Source organism: Saccostrea echinata, unplaced genomic scaffold (genome assembly GCF_033153115.1).
Source record: "Saccostrea echinata isolate AGI-Se365-2 ecotype Australia unplaced genomic scaffold, CSIRO_AGI_Sech_v1 ptg000014l, whole genome shotgun sequence".
Taxonomy (NCBI): domain Eukaryota; kingdom Metazoa; phylum Mollusca; class Bivalvia; order Ostreida; family Ostreidae; genus Saccostrea; species Saccostrea echinata.
This window is the reverse complement of record NW_026889763.1, coordinates 15,055,630-15,074,559: the sequence shown is the minus strand read 5'-3', so window position 1 is coordinate 15,074,559 and position 18,930 is coordinate 15,055,630. Positions and strand designations below refer to the sequence as shown.

The 18,930-nt window shown below is 33.4% G+C and overlaps 1 protein-coding gene and 1 pseudogene across 1 annotated transcript; both read left to right on the top strand.

Moving 5' to 3' along the window:
• Nucleotides 1-1,557: 1,557 nt before the first annotated feature.
• LOC133186522 (interferon-induced protein 44-like) lies at nt 1,558-9,378 on the top strand (annotated as a pseudogene).
• A 7,056-nt stretch (nt 9,379-16,434) lies between these two features.
• LOC133187264 (uncharacterized) lies at nt 16,435-18,464 on the top strand. Its single transcript, XM_061322621.1, has 3 exons — nt 16,435-16,539; nt 17,123-17,204; nt 17,464-18,464. Exons 1-3 carry the CDS (start codon nt 16,512-16,514, stop codon nt 17,957-17,959), a joined length of 606 nt encoding a protein of 201 aa, XP_061178605.1. The 5' UTR covers nt 16,435-16,511; the 3' UTR covers nt 17,960-18,464.
• Nucleotides 18,465-18,930: the final 466 nt, after the last annotated feature.

Below are 18,930 nucleotides of genomic sequence, written 5' to 3'. Positions count from 1 at the left end.
GTCATCTTTTGGTCATTTTCAATGAGGACTATTTATCTTATAAAACAGATTTCTTCTCAAGGAAGCACAATATAAAGATACGACTTGGCATATGATGAAAAAGATGGAGATTACAAACAGTGATCGATCTCAGAACATTTACAAACAGTACAAATCTATGAACAAGGCATAAAATACGGACCCCCGGAATTTCCAGAGGTGGAATCAGATGCTTAGGTTGAGTAAGCATCCCTTGTCGACCTGCCACATTTGACGTTAGTCCTATGTACTTATCAGATAGACGGAATATTCCGTAGTTGAATTTATTATACAAACAAAGTACATGTACTTACATTGGGTATATCGCATGAAACACGTCAGCAAAAAATACGAACCAATAATACGTTGTGTACATACAAAGTCATTATAACGACCATAGAATTTACGGAATGCTTTAAACGAGGTTGTTGTAATCCCTGTATCAACTTATCTATCAGTAGCATATTTCAGTTTAAAAACAGATCGTACTCAGAGCTTGCGTTTGAGGATTGAATAAGTTGGGAGACGTTAACACCATATGCAGGTGATAGCGGAATATTACTACATAGATAAGGAAAGTTGACGATGGAAAAGCTGAAGTCATCTCGTTTGTCATACAGTTTAGTTGTTAGTAGGCTCGTATAGTCTATAGTCAGTGTAACATCCAAATATAAAACAGATGCGACAGACTCTTCGATGTCTTTTATTTCGAGTTCACTGGGAAATATCAAGTTAAAATATGAATGGAAGTAACTATTGTTAATTGATTAAACGTTGTCGATGTGTCTGATTGTGTAGTTGAAGGACACAGCAAGTGTTTTCTTCTCATGTAGAAGTTTTTGAATAAATTCTTCTTCATAGAAATTTAAAAACAGGTCGGCTAATAAAGGCCTTTCGGAATTCCAACAGTTTGTTGAAAAATCTGGTCTCTAAAGACTACATAATTGTTGTCAATGATGAACTCTATCATCCTTTTAATATAAACTTCAGAGAGAACTTGTGAGTAGAAGCAGAGTGATTTATGATATGAACATTCTTAATTTAAACATCTAGACTTGTTTTGTTTTGTGCCATTTAATAGAGATATGAGGACAGACATTATGTAGTTTTCGAAAAACCCTTGTAAGTTTTTACCAGTTTAATTGATTTGACACTAAAATCTTATCAATTGATAGGCTAGTGAAAGAATAAATGCAGCCTCTCTAGACGATGAATGTTTGATTTTACCTTACGTTCTGTTTTGCTGGAAATTTTGGTGGGGAACCGATTTATACCTAACAAGTATGGTAATATTATATATGGTGCATTTTTCATCATGTTATGACTATCAATGATATCCATACTTTACATAAATAAACCGAGATAAGTATAATCATCCACACCTTGATATAGTTTATAGGTACAAAATATCTTACAGTTCTGTTTTTTTAAAGTGCATATAGCCGGATGAAAAAAAAGTTTAACAAAGTAGTTTTAAATAATCTTCTATTTTTATTTTCACAATATTTTCTTTAAGTCGTCTTACTCTAGGTTTTCAAAATGGTCGGTATTCTCCAAAAACAAGACATGGATCAACTCCTGAAATGGATTGGAGATCGTAGGAAATTCCGGCTCTTATATAAGATAACCAGGGACGGATGTTCAGCTTCAACTTTCCACTCCAAGTGTGACAACAAAGGGATGACAGTGACTGTCCTTTATAACAACAATGATACCGTGTACGGGGGCTTCACATCTCAAAACTGGAGCGAGAAAGGTGAATACGTGTCTGATCACAATGCGTTTCTTTTTCAACTCAAGTTCAATGGAAAATGGTCCCCTAACCAATTTCTCATCAAACATGAGAAGCACGAAAAAGCAATATACTGTCACTCAAATTATGGACCGACATTTGGAGGTGGATATGATGTTGCCACATTCAAAAAAACTTTGAGTGCAAGTAATGGTATATTTGAATTGAATATGAGCTTCAGTTTGGACGACCTATGACATGAAAGAAACCGATTTCAACTCCTTTGCAAATGGAAATTTACAAATAAAAGACCTCGAAGTTTATCAGGTCGATGGTAAGTAAACGATAATCTCTCAATTGATATTGTCCTTAAAGGAGATGGGTGAAGAAGGCTTGCAAAATGACTATACATGTAGCTTCAGATATGTAAAAATCATATTCAATTTGTGAATATAGTTTTTACGAATAAAGCTCTCATTAATGAAATTTAGGAAATTATGATAAACAAAACGTTTCTGAGGAAAAATTTTCTCGGCAAAAATTATTCCGTTAGTAAAAATTAATGAACCATAGCAATAAAAATCCTGAGTATCATTTTTGTTTGAGACTGACGCGCTTACCACTACGTTACAAACTCCTAATGAATAGTGGCATTTAACATTAGCATTGACCTTGACTAAATGGACTTCAAGGTATTTCTCGGAAGATGCGAATTTTGTGTCATAAAAGTGTATTTTATAAGATAAAGTGGATCTTTGCTCCATGTTTTTGTTGACCAAAATTGTATATTTTTACGCAAACTTTGAGGATTAACTGCCCCCCCAAAAAATGGAGTGAAGACTCATTTATATCGAAAAATTATGTTATAGTATGAGAAAATGATCCATTTTGTCCTCTTCAGTGTGTGTATGCTATTTCATAGGCAAATAATTTAAATATTTGTGAGATTTTTGCTAATTTTGGAGATTTCACATAAAGTATACTTTAATGTTAGATGAATTATTATAGAAAAATTATTATAATTGAGTTTTAATTTTACTTCATGTTCGTCGCACTATAGGCACTTCGCTCGCCTTGTTCGCCCATCTTCTTTGTACTTAGTTTCGATTCTCCCTATGTAGTTTCAATCTTTTAAAAAAAAAAATAGTTGTAATCTTTACATGACTATAAACACTGCAGGGACCTCTGTAAAGCATTATGGGAGAAAATGTGAACCAAAATAACATTTGAGAAATGATGAGAAAAAAATAAAAACATTGAAAAAATCAATCGAATTTTCAAGATTCGATGGAGCAAATTCCCTTACGTACATTTTATGTACATTTATGTGTGAGGAACTTTAACTGAGAAGAGGGTCTGTCCCGGAAACAAAATATTCACTTTAGGATACTTCCATTGTTTTTATAATGATATACATTTTTTATCTTTCATTGAAGTAATTCATTTCAAATACATTTCAATCCTTTGCTCTTATAAGAATTTGTTAAAGCTTGATTACTGTTCGTTATCTCCATATTTCACTGAGATAAACGTTATCCACAATTTGACCAGCTTTTCTAAATACCAAAATCTAAATACAAAATTTTGTGTATGAAACATTATTTCTTCTCAGATAATTTTAATTCTTAATAAATCTACGTTTCCTTTAATTTATCTTAATTATTTATTGTGAAGGAAATGACGACAAAGATACTCAGTACTGTAATTGTTATATGTTGATTTTATTATAAAAACCTAGAAATAGGTTTTGAAATTCACTTCCATTTAAAATTTTGTCCCTCCATTTTTTTTCATAAAGGATTTGTTAATGCACATATTTTCACTTTCATTTTCCCTTGTTTATATTTTCCCTTACATTTCCCTTGCTAATAATTTCCCTTACAGACTGTGACATGAATGATCCACTAGATGTGCCTTGGAGGAGAACTCCAGAATGGACATCAAAGGTAGATACAGCAAGTTAAGATTGCTTCATAGAAACACGTAGAATTCCTGAGTGGACAGCACGGGAAAATACAAGTTGAAGTGTCCGATGTTTCATATATATGATATAAACATTTAAGGTAGTCCGATCCTCAGATTTTGAAAATAAGCAGTTAAGTAATTGATAATGCTCACAAAAAATACCACTGAATTCACAAAAATACTCACTATTTATCCATTTTATTTCATCATTAAATTTAATCGTGTTATACAAAGAAAATTATCAAATCTCAAATATATTTTCAGGAAACCTGAAGAGAGGCACCAATTATGAATTTTGTAATTGAAAATTGATAAACAAGTATATTTTAGAATTTTAAAAAAAACTATATGTATGCAGGCATTCGGGAAAAAATGCTTGTTTTAATACTTACCGGGTATGCAGTATTTTAGTTCTTCTATTAAATTCATTTATAAAATACATGTGTGGAAAGCATGTGATATTATTGTAAGAATCACATATATGTATCACTTCATCACTTCCAATTTCAATTCATGCTTATAAGCATTGGTATCTAAGGCAAGATTAAAGGAAATTTAATTTTTCTAAAAACGTAAGGTTTGGTATTTTTAATTGGGGTTCAAATGTTTTATTTAGGACCATTTCTTAGACTTCAAAGAATCTTGAATCATATTAAGATAAGTAAAATGAAAATTGTTGCACAAAAAAACCCCTCAATTTCAAGATTAATTTTAGACTTATTCAATTAAATAATAATTTAAGAGTTATTGTTCTCGACTGAGGAGTGGATGTTCTTAAGTTAAATGTGAAGATAACGAGCAGTAATAATGCTCAAAAAAACTTCAATTAATCATTATAAATCCATAGCAGCGAAAACTCGTAGCCCTGAAAACATCAGAGGTGGGATCAGGTGTCCAGTCACACCAGCCATGAGAACTTTTTCTTGAACTGGTAAAAGGATTTCTATTCAGTATGACAATAATGGTCTATCAATTTATATTTTAAAACACGTTAGTCAACATTCGACCTAGCCACAATGTCAGGTTTAATTTGCAAATGAGATCAATGTAACGACCATAGAATTTGGAAATGTTGACTTTAAGCGAACTTGTTGATACCCTTGTTATATCAACTAATTTGTCAACAATCTTCCTCAGTTTAGAAAATAAAATCTTTCTTCTTTTTATCACCTTTAGAACTTAATGTAACTAAACAAAAAAAGTTATCTATGTCACACATTATAATCTAGTCCTGAAATTTTCCATGTAGGCAATGCAAGAACTAAAGGAAGGTATAGAGAACTATAGACCACTAGAACAACTGAAGTTACGTCAGACAAAAGTCCTTCTGATTGGTCAGATTGGAGCCGGAAAGTCCAGTTTCTTTAACACAGTGAACTCCATCTTCCGTGGTTACGTGACCAGTCAGGCGTGTAGTGGAACGGCTGACCACAGTCTCACAACACAGGTAAGGATGATTCCTTTCATTTGCACAATATTCATACTTATTAAAGATAAGCTTGTTTCATTCTAATTAACCTATGTGGCAGACGATGGGTAAAATATGAAGTGTATTAGATGGATGTTGAAATCTCGTATTAAACGGTTAAGGGGCAATATGAAAGCCATCTATCCTTTTGTCTTCAGTAATTCAGAAGACTACAAATAAGGTAGTCTACTGTAGATTACATGTTCATTGTGTATTGGTCCCAGCTGGCAAAGCATGTACCAACAGAGTCTTTGTAAGGATCATCATTAAGATCCCATTTTAAATGAACTTGGATTTAATTCTGCAAGTAGTTATCCGTCTTATACCCATTGTTCCCCTTGTAAGATAGAAAGTCTTCAAAAGCACGTTTTCTGTACAAACTTGTTGGAGAAGTAGTGATAATCAACTGTGAATACTAAAAAAAACTCCAAAGAACTTTCAGAAAATTTGAAATCACAAAATTTTGCCAAAATCAATAGCATTAAAACGTATAATTTTTCAACTCTATAAACAACCATTCCCCACTATAACATCAAAGACAACTGGTTCTTCTTTAAAAATGGAACCAGCAAAGGACAAGATATCAAAAGTCTCGTTTGAGGTCAAAATTTTGCAAGTTTTGTGGTCGATACAATGACTTTGTCAGCAAATACAATCTATCATTAGGTCGAATACTGACTGACATTTTTCATATTAATTTTTAGGTCATTATTTATATACTGAATTCTCTACAAATTTTTCCGTCTGCCCAATCATGGCAAAGAGCACACGGTAGATGTGACCGAACGACAGGGGATGCTTACTCCTTCATGGCACCTGATCCCAACTCTGGTGCTTTTAGAAGTCCGTGTTTGCTCTGCTCCCAGTTTGTATTGTTAGCTCACCTGTCCGGTGTCTGTCTCTCTGTTCGTCCGTCAGACTCTGTAAACGTTTCACATTTTCAACTACTAGGCCAATCTTAACAAAAATTTGCACAAAGCATCTTTTGATTAAGGGGATTCCAAATTGTTCAGCTGTAGTAATATTCCTCTATCACCTGTATACGGTGTTTATGTCTCCCAACTTATTTGCTGCTAAAGAGCATGCTCTGAGTTCGATCAATTTTAAACTGAAGCAGGCTACTCATAAATAAATTGATGTTGCAGGGATTTCAACAACCTCGTTTGAAGTCGGCATTTTCTTTATTCTATGGTCGTTATAATGACTTATTAGCAAATATAACCTACTACTGGGTAGTATTTGACTGACTTAGTAGGCCTTTGTTTTTGTACTAAATTTGATAAGGGAATGTTCCTCTTCTTGATCAATACAAAGGGCTTACGGCGGGTGTGACCGGTCAACAGGGGATGCTTACTCTTCCTAGGCACCTGATCCCACCTCTGGAATTTCCAGAGTTCCGTGTTTATGCCCTGTTCACATAATTGTATTGTTTGTAGTTTTTATGAGATCGATCACTGTTCGTTATCTTTACCCTTTTTTTTCATTCAAATAAAGGGCCAGATCATATTCCAATGGGAGATAATCAAGAAAAGGTAAAAACAGGGTGGGATCATTAAAAAATCTTCTTCTCAAGAACCACTGGACCAGAAGAGATGAATCGTATGTTAAAGCTTTCTGAAGTAGTGTAGATTCTGAATTATTCAAAACATGATCCCCGGGAGGAAGGGTGGGGTCACAATAGGGGATCATAATATTGCAATACATAGGAAAAATTCTTTTAAAAATCCTCTCAAGAACCACTGGGTCAGAAGAGATGAAACTTATGTGAAAGCTTCCTGAGGTAGACTATAGTGTAGATTCTAATTCGTTGGAATCATGACCCCTGGGGGTGGGGCGAGGCTATTATGGGGATCAAAGTTAAATCTCAAGTACAGGGGAAAAATCTTTTAAAATTTTCTTTTCAAGAACCACTGGACCAGAAGAAATGAAATTTAAGTGAAAGCTTGCTGGGGTATTGTAGATTTTTAATTGTTCAGATCATGGCCCTTGGGGCTAGGGTAGGGCCAGTTAGGGGATCAAAATTTTACATTGAAATATGTAGGAAAAATTCTTTTAAAAATCTCCTTCTCAAGAACAACTGTCAGAAGAGATGAAACTTATGTGAAGGCTTCCTGGGGTAGACTATAGTGTAGTTTCTAAATTGTTCGAATCATGGCCCCTTAGATTGGGCGGGGCTATTATGAGGATCAAAGTTAAATTTTAAGTACATAGGAAAAAATCTTTTTAAATTTTCTTCTCAAGAACCACTGGGCCAGAAGAAATGAAATTTTAGTGAAAGCTTACTGGAGTGTTGTAAATTTTAAATTGTTCAGAGCATGGCCCTTGGGGCTAGGATAGGACCACAATAAGGGATCAAATTTTACATTCAAATATGTAGGAAAAATTCTTTAAAAATCATCTTCTCAAGAACTACTGGCCAGAAGAGATGAATCTTATGTGAAGGCTTCCTGAGGTGTTGTAGATGCTAAATTGTTCAAAACATGGCCCCTAGGGGTAGATGGAGCCACAATAGGGGATCAAAGTTTTACAAGAGACTTTATAGGAAATAAATTTTGAAAATCTTCTCAAGAACCACAATCACGCCACACACATATGCAACCATTCTTAAGTTTACTGGATTCATTTTTTTTTCAGATTATGCCCAGTGGGTTAAAGTTAGAAAAAATAGGGATAAAATTTTACATACTGCATGAGATAAGAAGATTCTGTATATAACCTCAAGATCCATTGGGAAAATTTTAATTTTTTCACTTTAGTGTGAAAGAGATACTTTTGTTTTTAATTCAATAAGTTGAATTTCAACATTTAGTATACAAGATTTATCGACCTGAAAATATCTTTCTTATCGAAATGAATCAAGATTTGAACAAACGATGAGAAAAGTGTACTTAATTTTCATTTATCAATGTATGATTTTTTTTTAGTTCCGCGCCTATCAGGTGAGAACTGGCCCCTCTGATGAACCTCTCAACTTCCGGTTATGTGACTCACGTGGTCTGGAGGAAGGACAGGGGATTGAAACGCAGGAGATGTGTTACCTACTGGACGGTCACGTGCCAGATAAATATATTATAAGGGTTTTTAAAAAAAGAAAGAAAGAAAAGAAAATGCAACAGTACGATATATTCTCGTGATCATTAATCTGTTTTTGGATTTCTTTCATCAAAAATTCAAGCATCAGTTTTATGATATTGTAGTTCAACCCCTCGGTTCCGCTGAACCCAGACATCCCTGGATTCATCAAGGCCCCTAAGTTGAATGATCAGATCCACTGTGTGGCGTTTGTGATTGACGCCTCCATAGTAGATGTCATGTCGGATAAAATACTAGAAAAAATTAGAAAACTTCAAACACCCATGAATCAAAGAGGTATGTCAAAAGAGCCAATACTTGTTTAAAGTTTGTCAGTATCCTACAACTTACAAACTTACTTAAATGATATTAAATTTGTAAAACAATTGAAAAGTTCAAAATTCATAAACATGTACGTGGAAATTATGAGTGATTTTCAAACATTAGAATAAGTAACACTGAACTCAAACTGAGTACAAAACCAGTTTAACATACATTGTCATATACTTTCAGATACTTCAAACGTACATGTATGTTTACCATAAAAATGAAACACATATCTGTTTAAATGTACATTGAATGTGAATATTTCATTATATGTTAAGTTTATTAAAATCAACAGATGTTCAACATAGGTATCAGGCGTATCTGCTTGAAACATAGGGTAAGCATTCTGCTAAAAGTGTGTAAGTTTAATGTATACATGTACATATAAATTATACATAGATTACAACAAATATCGCTGGTTTTTATGGTAAACATTTATTGAAATTTTACCCGCGTATCATTGTTTGGAATATTTTATTTTAAAGGTATTCCTCAAGTTGTATTACTCACAAAGATTGACAAAGTATGTGAACCACTGCAGCATGACGTCGGATTGACGTATTTCGTCCCTGTAATTCAAGAATACGTGGATAGGGTGGCGATAATGATTGGTCTACCAAGATCTCACGTGATTCCCGTCAAGAACTACGAGAGTGAACGAGATCTTGACACCAATGTGAATATTCTAACGCTGTTGGCCATGCAGCAGATTCTCCATTTTGCCCATGATTTCTTGTATAACTACCTGGATGACTTAAATCCCGATATGTTAAACCAAATGAATATTACCGATTGAACCAGCCAGAAATCAATGACACAAGTACAGTATCTGAAAACTCCCTGTCTATGCTTTGACTTGTTGACAGCTATTAATTGTCTATGCTTAAAGAAACTGGGGGGATAAGCCGAGCCATATACCTACATAACGATCGATAAAAAATCAGTAAATTCATTTTTTAAAAAAATTCACTTTTTCTTGAATTGGTGTAATGCTTATTACCATTTGGATACAAATTTGACAAAACCTGAATACTGTAACAGTGAAAATGATTCTGATTAACACAAAAAATGGCATCACGCTCAATTTTCACAAAAACTGACATAAATTGAATGATAATAACTACATTTTTTAAATAGAGTGGGCCATCGTACCATTTTTTTTAGAACGATTAATGAAAGGCAATGGAAAGATGTTGCTTTTTACACTTGCAAAAATTTGGTACGAAGACCCACTCTACATTAAAAATTAAGTTAACTTACTTAAATTTTCACCGTGATCTTAAAAAATTCTAAGTCCAAATACGCTTGCTAAATATAGAGAACTGTATGCTATTTAAATGGGTATGTATGTGTGACTCCGTGGTATAGTGGTTAGCGAGGAGCTCTTTAAAAAGACGTCTATTGAGGAAAGTGTTCGAGTCATGATTTTTTTTTTGGGGGGGGGGGGGTTAATTGTTTTACTTTATAAAAAATGTCTATAGGAATAACATATTTTTCACTGGAAATAATATATATATATATATATATATATATATATATATATATATATATATATATATATATATATATATATATATATATATATATATATATATATATATATATATATGTAGTAATGAACTCATTTACAGTAAATTATTTAGAATGCCGGATAAAAATTATAAAAGATATTTGAATACTTTTATTCCTGTTTTTATTTATTTTTACTACGAGCGCTTCTAGATCACCACTATCATTATATACAATGTTAACATTTTTATAATATCTCCACAATAAGTGTTAACACTCAATACGCAGATTAATTAATAGAAGTGCCTACCCATGTTAGACACTTGTGACAGTAAATGAAAGTCAACTGTTTAGCTTGTTTAGAATATAAATATCATTTTGAGAACTACTGCAAACATTAAAATGCTTAAGTAAATTCGAACAATTGAGAGATTTTTTCCAATAAATGTTCTTGCATAGCCGAAAAATGGGCATGGGCACATGGCTCGTCTTATTCCCCCAGATTCTTTAATTGCGTTCATTTTTTCCATTAGTAATATTTACAGGATAAATCCTATGTGTTTAATCTTTATTTCCATTACATACTAAAATATGTATACTAACATAATTGAATCATAATAAAATAAAAGTCACAGGTTTATTTTAACCACCATTCTTTGGGATACTTGTCAAACTTTACAATACTTTCTAACTAACAATCCTATAGGATACAATTTTTACAGTACTTCTAAGTTCTGTTTGATTCCCTTTGTACAATCCAATAGAGCATAGTTTTATAACTTGTCAATCTTTAGGAATTGTCTTATTCAACTGTTCTATCCTTTAAGTAACCATTCTATAAGACAAAGTTTTACATAATTTGTTATTCGTTTAAGCATTTGATCTAATCGACTGTTTTATAGAACACAACATGAATGTTGCTTTTTTACCAGACTAAACGACATACCCTATTACTGACAACTGGGACTGCCAATGCAACTGGGATTACAGACGACAAAGTTGTTTTTCGCTATGATATGTAGGTTTTTTAATCCTATTTTTGACTATTTATAACATTCATACACTACCGTATGGTGGTTTCCTGTTTTGATCATACCATAAACTATTTTTTTCTGTAGAATATAAAACTTTGGTTTCTTATAAAGCAAAATAAGAACAGAATAAAGATAAATTTCAAGCGTCTTTCAAGCAAATTTGGTCAAATTGAGCTTATATGATTAAAACTTACTTCGTTGTCACATTTCTTGTTGTATATGATAAATTTAGGCTCTTTACGATGTAACTGCAAAATGTGAATAGTCTTTGTTGTTTAACAAGTGTGCTGCGAGCGCTTGATTTTGGTGGGTCAACATCTTTTGACTGTCGTCTACAACAGACAGGGCAAACAATGAAATATGTGGAGATAACGAACAGTATTCGAGCTCAAAAGTCCATTAAACACTACAAAATAAGAGCAGAGCAAACACGGACCTCTATAACTTCAGAGGTGGGATCAGGTGCCATGAAGGAGTGAGCATCCCCTGCCGACCGGTCACACCCGCCGTGTGCTCCTTGTCATGATCTGGAAATAACGGAAAAATCCGTCGACAATTCAGTGTGTTAATAATGGCCTAACAAATAGTATGAAAAAAGTCAGTCAGCATTTTACTTAATGATAGATTGTATTTGCTGACAAGGTCATTGTATCGACCATAGAACTTACGAAATGATGACTTTAAACGAGACTGTTGATATTCTTGTTTCATCAACTTGTTTGTCAATAACTTACCTCGTTTTAGAAAATGTTCATACGTAGAGCGTGCTCTGGTGTATCGAATCAACTGAGAGATATAAACCCCGTATGCAGGTGATAAGGGTATTTTGCTGCATAAGTAAAGGAAGTTGAAAAGTTAAAGCCATCACGTTTATCATAATGCTCGGTTGTTAGATTACCATTAAAGTCTTTTTCTGATAAAATATCCAAATATGAAACAGATGTGTCAGACTCTGTGGAATCTTTTATCTTAAGCTCAACGGGATATATCGTGTCAACATAAGAATGGAAATAACCATTGTTAATTGACAATACGTTGTCGATATATCTAAATGTCGAATTGAAGGCCACAGCAAGTGTTTTCTTCTTTTCACTGAAAAGATTTTGAACAAAGTCTGCTTCATATGAATACAAAAATAGGTCTGCTAATAACGGAGCGCAATTGGTACCCATGGGAATTCCAATAAATTGTTGGAAGACCTGATCTCCAAAAACCACATAGATATTGTCAATCAGAAACTCGAGCATCTTTTTAATGTCAACTTCAGAGTACTTGTGTGCACAATCAGAGTGCTTTTTAACAAAATAATTTTGTAAATGACCAATGACAAGGTAAGTAAATTTACGAGTTCCATTTTTATTGAAAAAGCAGCTGTCAACGATGTCAGAAAGTCTGGACTTTAATTTAGCGTGGGGAATAGTTGTATATACAGTTGAAAAGTCGTTTTTATGTTGTTGATTTTGGTAAAATTTTGTGATTTCAAATGTTCCAAAAGTTCCCTGAAATTTTTTAGTATCCACATCTGATTTACACCACTTCTCGAATATATTGTTGCAAGAGACAGCAATGACAGAGATATTGCAATGACAGAGATTCTACTTTTTTGGCAAAGGGGTTTGGCCGAATGTTGCTTTTTTTTTTTTTTTTTTTAATTTATTTGATTTAATTTTGATTTAAAAAGTATACTTTTAGTGAAAAATTATCCCTTGAAAATTCACCATATTCTTTACTTCAATTTTAAATTAAATTATATTTTCAAAGAGTTATGATATTTGAAATCAATCAGAGTCTTGGGATTAAATATTGATGTAGCTTATACTGCTATAGCTGATAAAAGTTACCATAATCTGTTGCCCTAATAAAAGTCGCATTCCTTGATAAATGCGTTCATTAATCAGATTTAATCTGACCTCTAGCAAAGTACCTATCTTTAAATGTACATGTATTACGATATACATGGAAATTGTCCCTTTTAATATCATAGTGTCGTTTAATTATTAATTTCTAATAATTTTAAAATTAGTAAGCGACAATAGCAAGAAATAGGTATGCAGATAGTAAATCAATTCTTTTCTCGAATAAAAAGAACATGTACATATACGAGGGTTAATCAAAAATGTAATATCCTTAAACTGAAATAATTGTAAAATTAAAAAAACAAATGTGTTAATTTTTATACCGCCCTTCACTTCATATACTTGTTCCAGCTATTTGATACCATCCCAGCTCAGCTTGAACTTCAGATATGAAACGTGAAGAAAACGAACAGTAATCAACCTCAAAAGTCCATTGAAACAATACAAATCGGAAGTAGAGCAAATACAGACCTCTAAAAACATCAGAGGTGGGATCAAGTGCCATGGAGGAGTCCCCTGTCGACCGGTCACATCTGCCGTGTACTCCTTGTCATGATCGGGAAAACGGAAAAATCCGTAGACAATTCAATGTGTAGACAATGGCCTAACAATTAGTATGAAAAACGCTAGTTAATGATAGATTGTATTTGCTGACAGAGTCATTGTACTTCACTTTTCGCAAGGTCATAGAATTTGCGAAAAGATGAATTTAAACGAGACTGTTGTGTTTCTGTTTCATCAATTTGTTTGTCAATAGCTTGCCTCGTTTTAGAAATTGTTCGTACGTAGAGCATGCTCTTGCGTATCGAATCAACTGGGAGACATAAATCCAATATGCAGGTGATAAGGGTATATTGCTACATAAGTAAGGGAAGTTGATGGAAAAGTTGAAGTTATTACGTTTATCATAAAGTTTTGTTGTTAGGTTACCATTAACGTCTTTTTCTAATAAAATATCCAAATTTGAGACAGATTTGTCTGATATATCTTTTATTTCAAGTTCACTGGGATATATCGAGTTGACATGCATAAGAATGGAAGTAACTATTGTTAATTGATAATACGTCGTCGATATATCTAAATGTCAAATTGAAAGCCACAGCAAGTGTTTTCTTCTTCTCATGTAGAAGTTTTTGAATATATTCAACATAAATAGGAAAAGTTGACGATAGGAACGTTGAAGTCACGTTTATCATAGAGTCTAGTTGTTAGTTTGCCATCACACTCTTTTTCTAGTAAAACATCCAAATTTGAAACAGATGATGTCTTTTATTTATACATATAGCTCAATGGGATTTATCGAATCATCATATAAATGAAAATGAATATTGTTAATTGATAAAACGTCGTCGATATCTAAACGTCGAACTGAAACCCACAACAAGAATCTTTTTCTTTTCATGTAAATTTTTTGGATAAATTCTTCTTCATAAGAATACCAAATACAGGTCTGCTAATAATGGGCACATGCAGATAACCAGTGACAAGGTATGTTAATTTCCGTGTCCCACTTTTATTGAAGAAACAGTTGTCTATGATAGTCTTTCATAGTCTTTAATTTATCGTGAGAAATGGATTTATAAAGTGTTGAAACTCTTATATTTTATGCTATTGATTTTGGTAAAATTGTGGCGGGCCACAACAGGGGATCAATGTTATACATAGGAATGTATCGGAAATAGGCCTATCTTTAAAAATCTTCTTCTCAAGAATAAAAAATCCATTATTAGTCATATATATATATAATATATATATATATATATATATATATATATATATATATATATATATATATATATATATATATATATATATATATATATGTGTGTGTGTGTGTGTGTGTGTGAGGGTGTGTGTGTGTGTGTAAAAGCAATTGAGTACATTCCCATATAGTTGCCAAAAGAAGCGAGTCAGCTTCGCTGCAATTTTGTAGAACACATTAGCATATAGTTGCAGTGAAAATATCACAAAATTAATCATAACAAACCTTTTAGAGCACTAAATATACCTTCACTCATATAAAGCTAGAAATTCGGATTTGTTCGATCGTATTAGAATTAACTGCCCCTGTTTATTTGCCACATTGTCAGTACAGGGACGAATTCTATCATAAAGCCTTTTTACCACCACCACCACCTCCCCCCCCCCCCCAATTCTGTTCAGCTTTGGATATATTCTCTTTAGAGAAGTGGACAGGCTTCCGCCTTCATCCGTGGAGGAAAGCGAAATTAAGCCTGTCCGCTTCTCTAAAAAGAATACTTTGGATGTGGTGAGTATTATTACACAAATTGATCGTGTCAGCTAAGCAAGCAAGGGAAAGAGTTGAATAATTTCCTTACTTTCACTTCAATAAGCATTGCACTTACAGATGTCATCGTTGTATTGTTGACCAATGACAAGTAATCCATCTCTTGTAGCTTGACGTACGGTGTGTGTGGTCGACGTTTTTGCAGTTCAGTACCTTGATACTGTGGCACCGATAACTGGTCGTCCACTAAGACCTTGGGATTCCTACATACCAATATAAATATTCTGCCATGCTTATCCATGCAGCAGTTTCTCCATTTTGCAGACATTTTCTTGCACAATTACCCGAATGATTTTGGACAGAACAAACCTCTCCGATTAGACCTACCAAAAATTATTGACTCTCAAAAGTCTTTCTACATCGACATGGAGACAACTGTTAGTTCTAATCGTTGTATCGGCCATTCAATCTTGATACTACTAACGCCAGAAGAAGGGATTCATCACGTGAAATTTAGTATAGCGCTCTTTTACTTGAACATGGAAATGAATTAATACCAGTAATTATATTCTCTGTGGGAATAAAACAACATTAAGAGCCCATATTAATCAAAAATAAATTCTGCTAAATGTCTTGCATGTTGTCTGTCAGACATAGTCAGAAAAGATGAAAACTGCAAATGCCCATTTATATTTACTACGTGAGAATATATAGGTTCTCCATTTGAAAAGAAACATTAAAAAGTGGATAATTAGACTGAAAAACAATACATAAAGGAAAATCCATTATTTTTGTATTACCAAGCTAAATGATCTGTAGTATTTTGCCTTCAGAATGCTGGGATGAAAAAAGGACGGATATATCGTTACTTGAATGCAATCTCAGGGCCGTAAATATATGTATGCACTATTGAAGGATTTTGGCATTCATTCATATTCAAGTGTGCAATAAAGGGCTGCATTTCCTGTTGAGGAGTGGAGAACTGAAATCATTCACAAATCCTGAAGTACATCCATACATAGCCCTGTGTCCTTCTATTGCGGACTTCCCCGGGTCAAAGGCAAAAGTAGCATTATGTATTAAAATAAATTATTGTTTGCTCAAAAATGCAGATTATATTTTTTTAAGTTCACAAATCTAATGGATATGCTTTATCGAAGTTGATCTCTAAGCTCGATGTAATCGTGGGAATAGATTTGTTTCCGCATGTATCTGTGCCAAATTTGGTCAGGAAACTTAATTTATTTATATATAAAGGTTTGCTTTCAACCTTGTAGCTGAGATGGGAAGGGATGTCGGCATTCTGGTGGGTAAGTAATTCTTTCGGATTATGCTAGGTAGCGGGGTGGATTCTTAACGTTTACAAGCCTATATTATGCTTAAATATCATAAAATTCAGGATATTGGTGATTTAATTTGAAATATTGCATATTCCATTTTAATAATGCATCGATATGTGATTCGTTTCTTTGATGTACAGGTCTATGCATTTTTTGCCATCTGGCGCAACACTATATGTTTGCAATTCAAACTTTGGAAGTTGAAATTGAGTCAATTTTTTGAGGAATTTTTTTTCTCATTTTTTGGTTGAAATGTGTTGTGAATTAAAGTTATCAAAATTGATCTTGGAAATTGTGCTTTAATTAACTATTAAGATCCTGACCGTGTATCAGTGGCCAACTCAGATCTGTAATGGCTGACCTTACTCCAGCTGACTGGCAAAACATATCAAATGAAGTTTTGTAGGAAATATTGATTTAAATCTATATTTATATTCTATTACGAATTTAACTACAAGTTTTTTTTAATGCATACATTGAGGGCATTAATAAAATAACTTAATAAGAGAATCTTATTTGTTTTATGTTTGAATTTTAAATGTATATTTTGCAGGTTTAGTTGTTGGAATTGCCGTCGTATTGGTGGGGATTGCAGTGGTGGTGGCATGTTCATTTTTCTGCTTCCGGAAATGGAGGTAACACAATAATCACAAACAAATTCAGTTTGTTTCTGTTCAGTCAATCTGATTTATCTCAGATTAATTTCAGATTTATCTCAGATTAATCTCAGATTTATCTCAGATTAATCTCAGATTTATCTCAGATTTATCTCAGCTGTGATGCATCTATATGAGAAGACCTTCCCGAAAACTAAAAGCTTTCTGTCTAAGACGCGTACGCTTTCTGAGATGATTATGTACACATTTTAATGAGCTGAAAATTTAACTTTTTCAGAAAGAAAAAGTTCCCGATCACAATCACCGCTTTTTATCGAACCAGATCGTATGAAGAAGAGGTACCACCGACTCCAAGCAGCATCCAATCAGAATCTGTCTATTCTTTCGCCACGCCCTCTATAGTGACGGAAGGGATTAACCCATCAGATACGATAGAATTTTCTTACGATAAAGCCGAGAGTCCATATATAGAATTACCAGCTGATCCTAACGCAGAAATTAAAGAAAAGACGGAAAAATTTCGTTTCTTAGACCCAAAGCGCTCAAAATCTTGGAAAAGTGGCTGGATAGATCGGGTCACCCATATGATTGAAGCCACTGAAACTTATTCCAGGGCTGCCATTCGTAGATTTTCTGATTTTGTTTCAGATCCTGGTGAAAACTGTGATAGTGAGGGGTTAAACGATAGAAATGAGCAGTCAGAGGGAATGTCAGAAGGACTTGTGGACAATCTGTCAACAGGAAAAGATATCTACGCACGCGTGAAAAAATGACAAAAAGCTACCTTCACTTTAATCGTAGAAGCGCCATTATTTTTACCATATTTTTCTCTCAAGAGAATTCATTACCTGCATGGTTGTTCAGCTGAAAGCACAAATATTTCTGATATGATACATTTCATGTAACATGATATTCTTACGTTGTGTTGTGAGTGTTCGCGTCATTTCTGACACATTTTAGAATTCGTCCTTTATATTTGATTTTCGTTTCATTGCATGGATACATTTTCCCGGTATATCACAGTATAGAATCTAGTTCATAATGATGGAGGAAACAATGGAAGGATATACATTTATTGCTCGTGTCAGTGTCTCCCGAGCTCCTATGTCGGAGTTGTATACATTGTTATGGTTGCAAGTTGAAATGTTTTTTTTGTTGTTTATAATCATAAAATAATGATTAAAGATTAAGATGATAAACGTGTGTATTATTCTGAGTTTTACGTGGATTACTTGATGTACGATATGTTTATTAGGAGGAAATAAAAAGTATCTCTTTGTTCCTGTTTATGTCAAAGTGCAAATTAAACTTCTATAATTAGTACTCATTTAATAGGAAGTGGGCAATCCTTGCCTTACTAATTTCAATGTATTACATTTGAAAAATTGCTTGAATTAATTGAGACCAGTAGTCCACAGAAATGATCGCTAGTGTCAATAGGAAAACAAGCAGCAATGGGTAAAACTGGGCCTTATCCCAGTAAGCTTAACTCCTAAACAATAATTAATTAAATTTAAACTGCTGACATTTTATTTCATTTTTTAGGTATTATAGGTATTTTCCTTTGATAAATGTAAAACAAAATATACCCTAATCTCATACACGAGTCATATAGTAAAGAAACTTAACTGTAGTTTTTCTTTTTCACCCTAATTGAACGACTATATCTTCTTGTTAGGGCAAGCATTAGGAAATACTAGAAATATAATAACGTTGGGTACTTTTAGCCCTGTACCCACTGAAC

Excerpts from the sequence above, each read along its gene's own strand:
- LOC133187264 (XM_061322621.1), top strand. The coding sequence starts at position 16,512 with ATGGGAAGGGATGTCGGCATTCTGGTGG. Across the intron at positions 16,540-17,122 it reads GGATGTCGGCATTCTGGTGG|GTTTAGTTGTTGGAATTGCC; the intron begins GTAAGTAATTCT and ends TATATTTTGCAG. Across the intron at positions 17,205-17,463 it reads TTCTGCTTCCGGAAATGGAG|AAAGAAAAAGTTCCCGATCA; the intron begins GTAACACAATAA and ends TAACTTTTTCAG.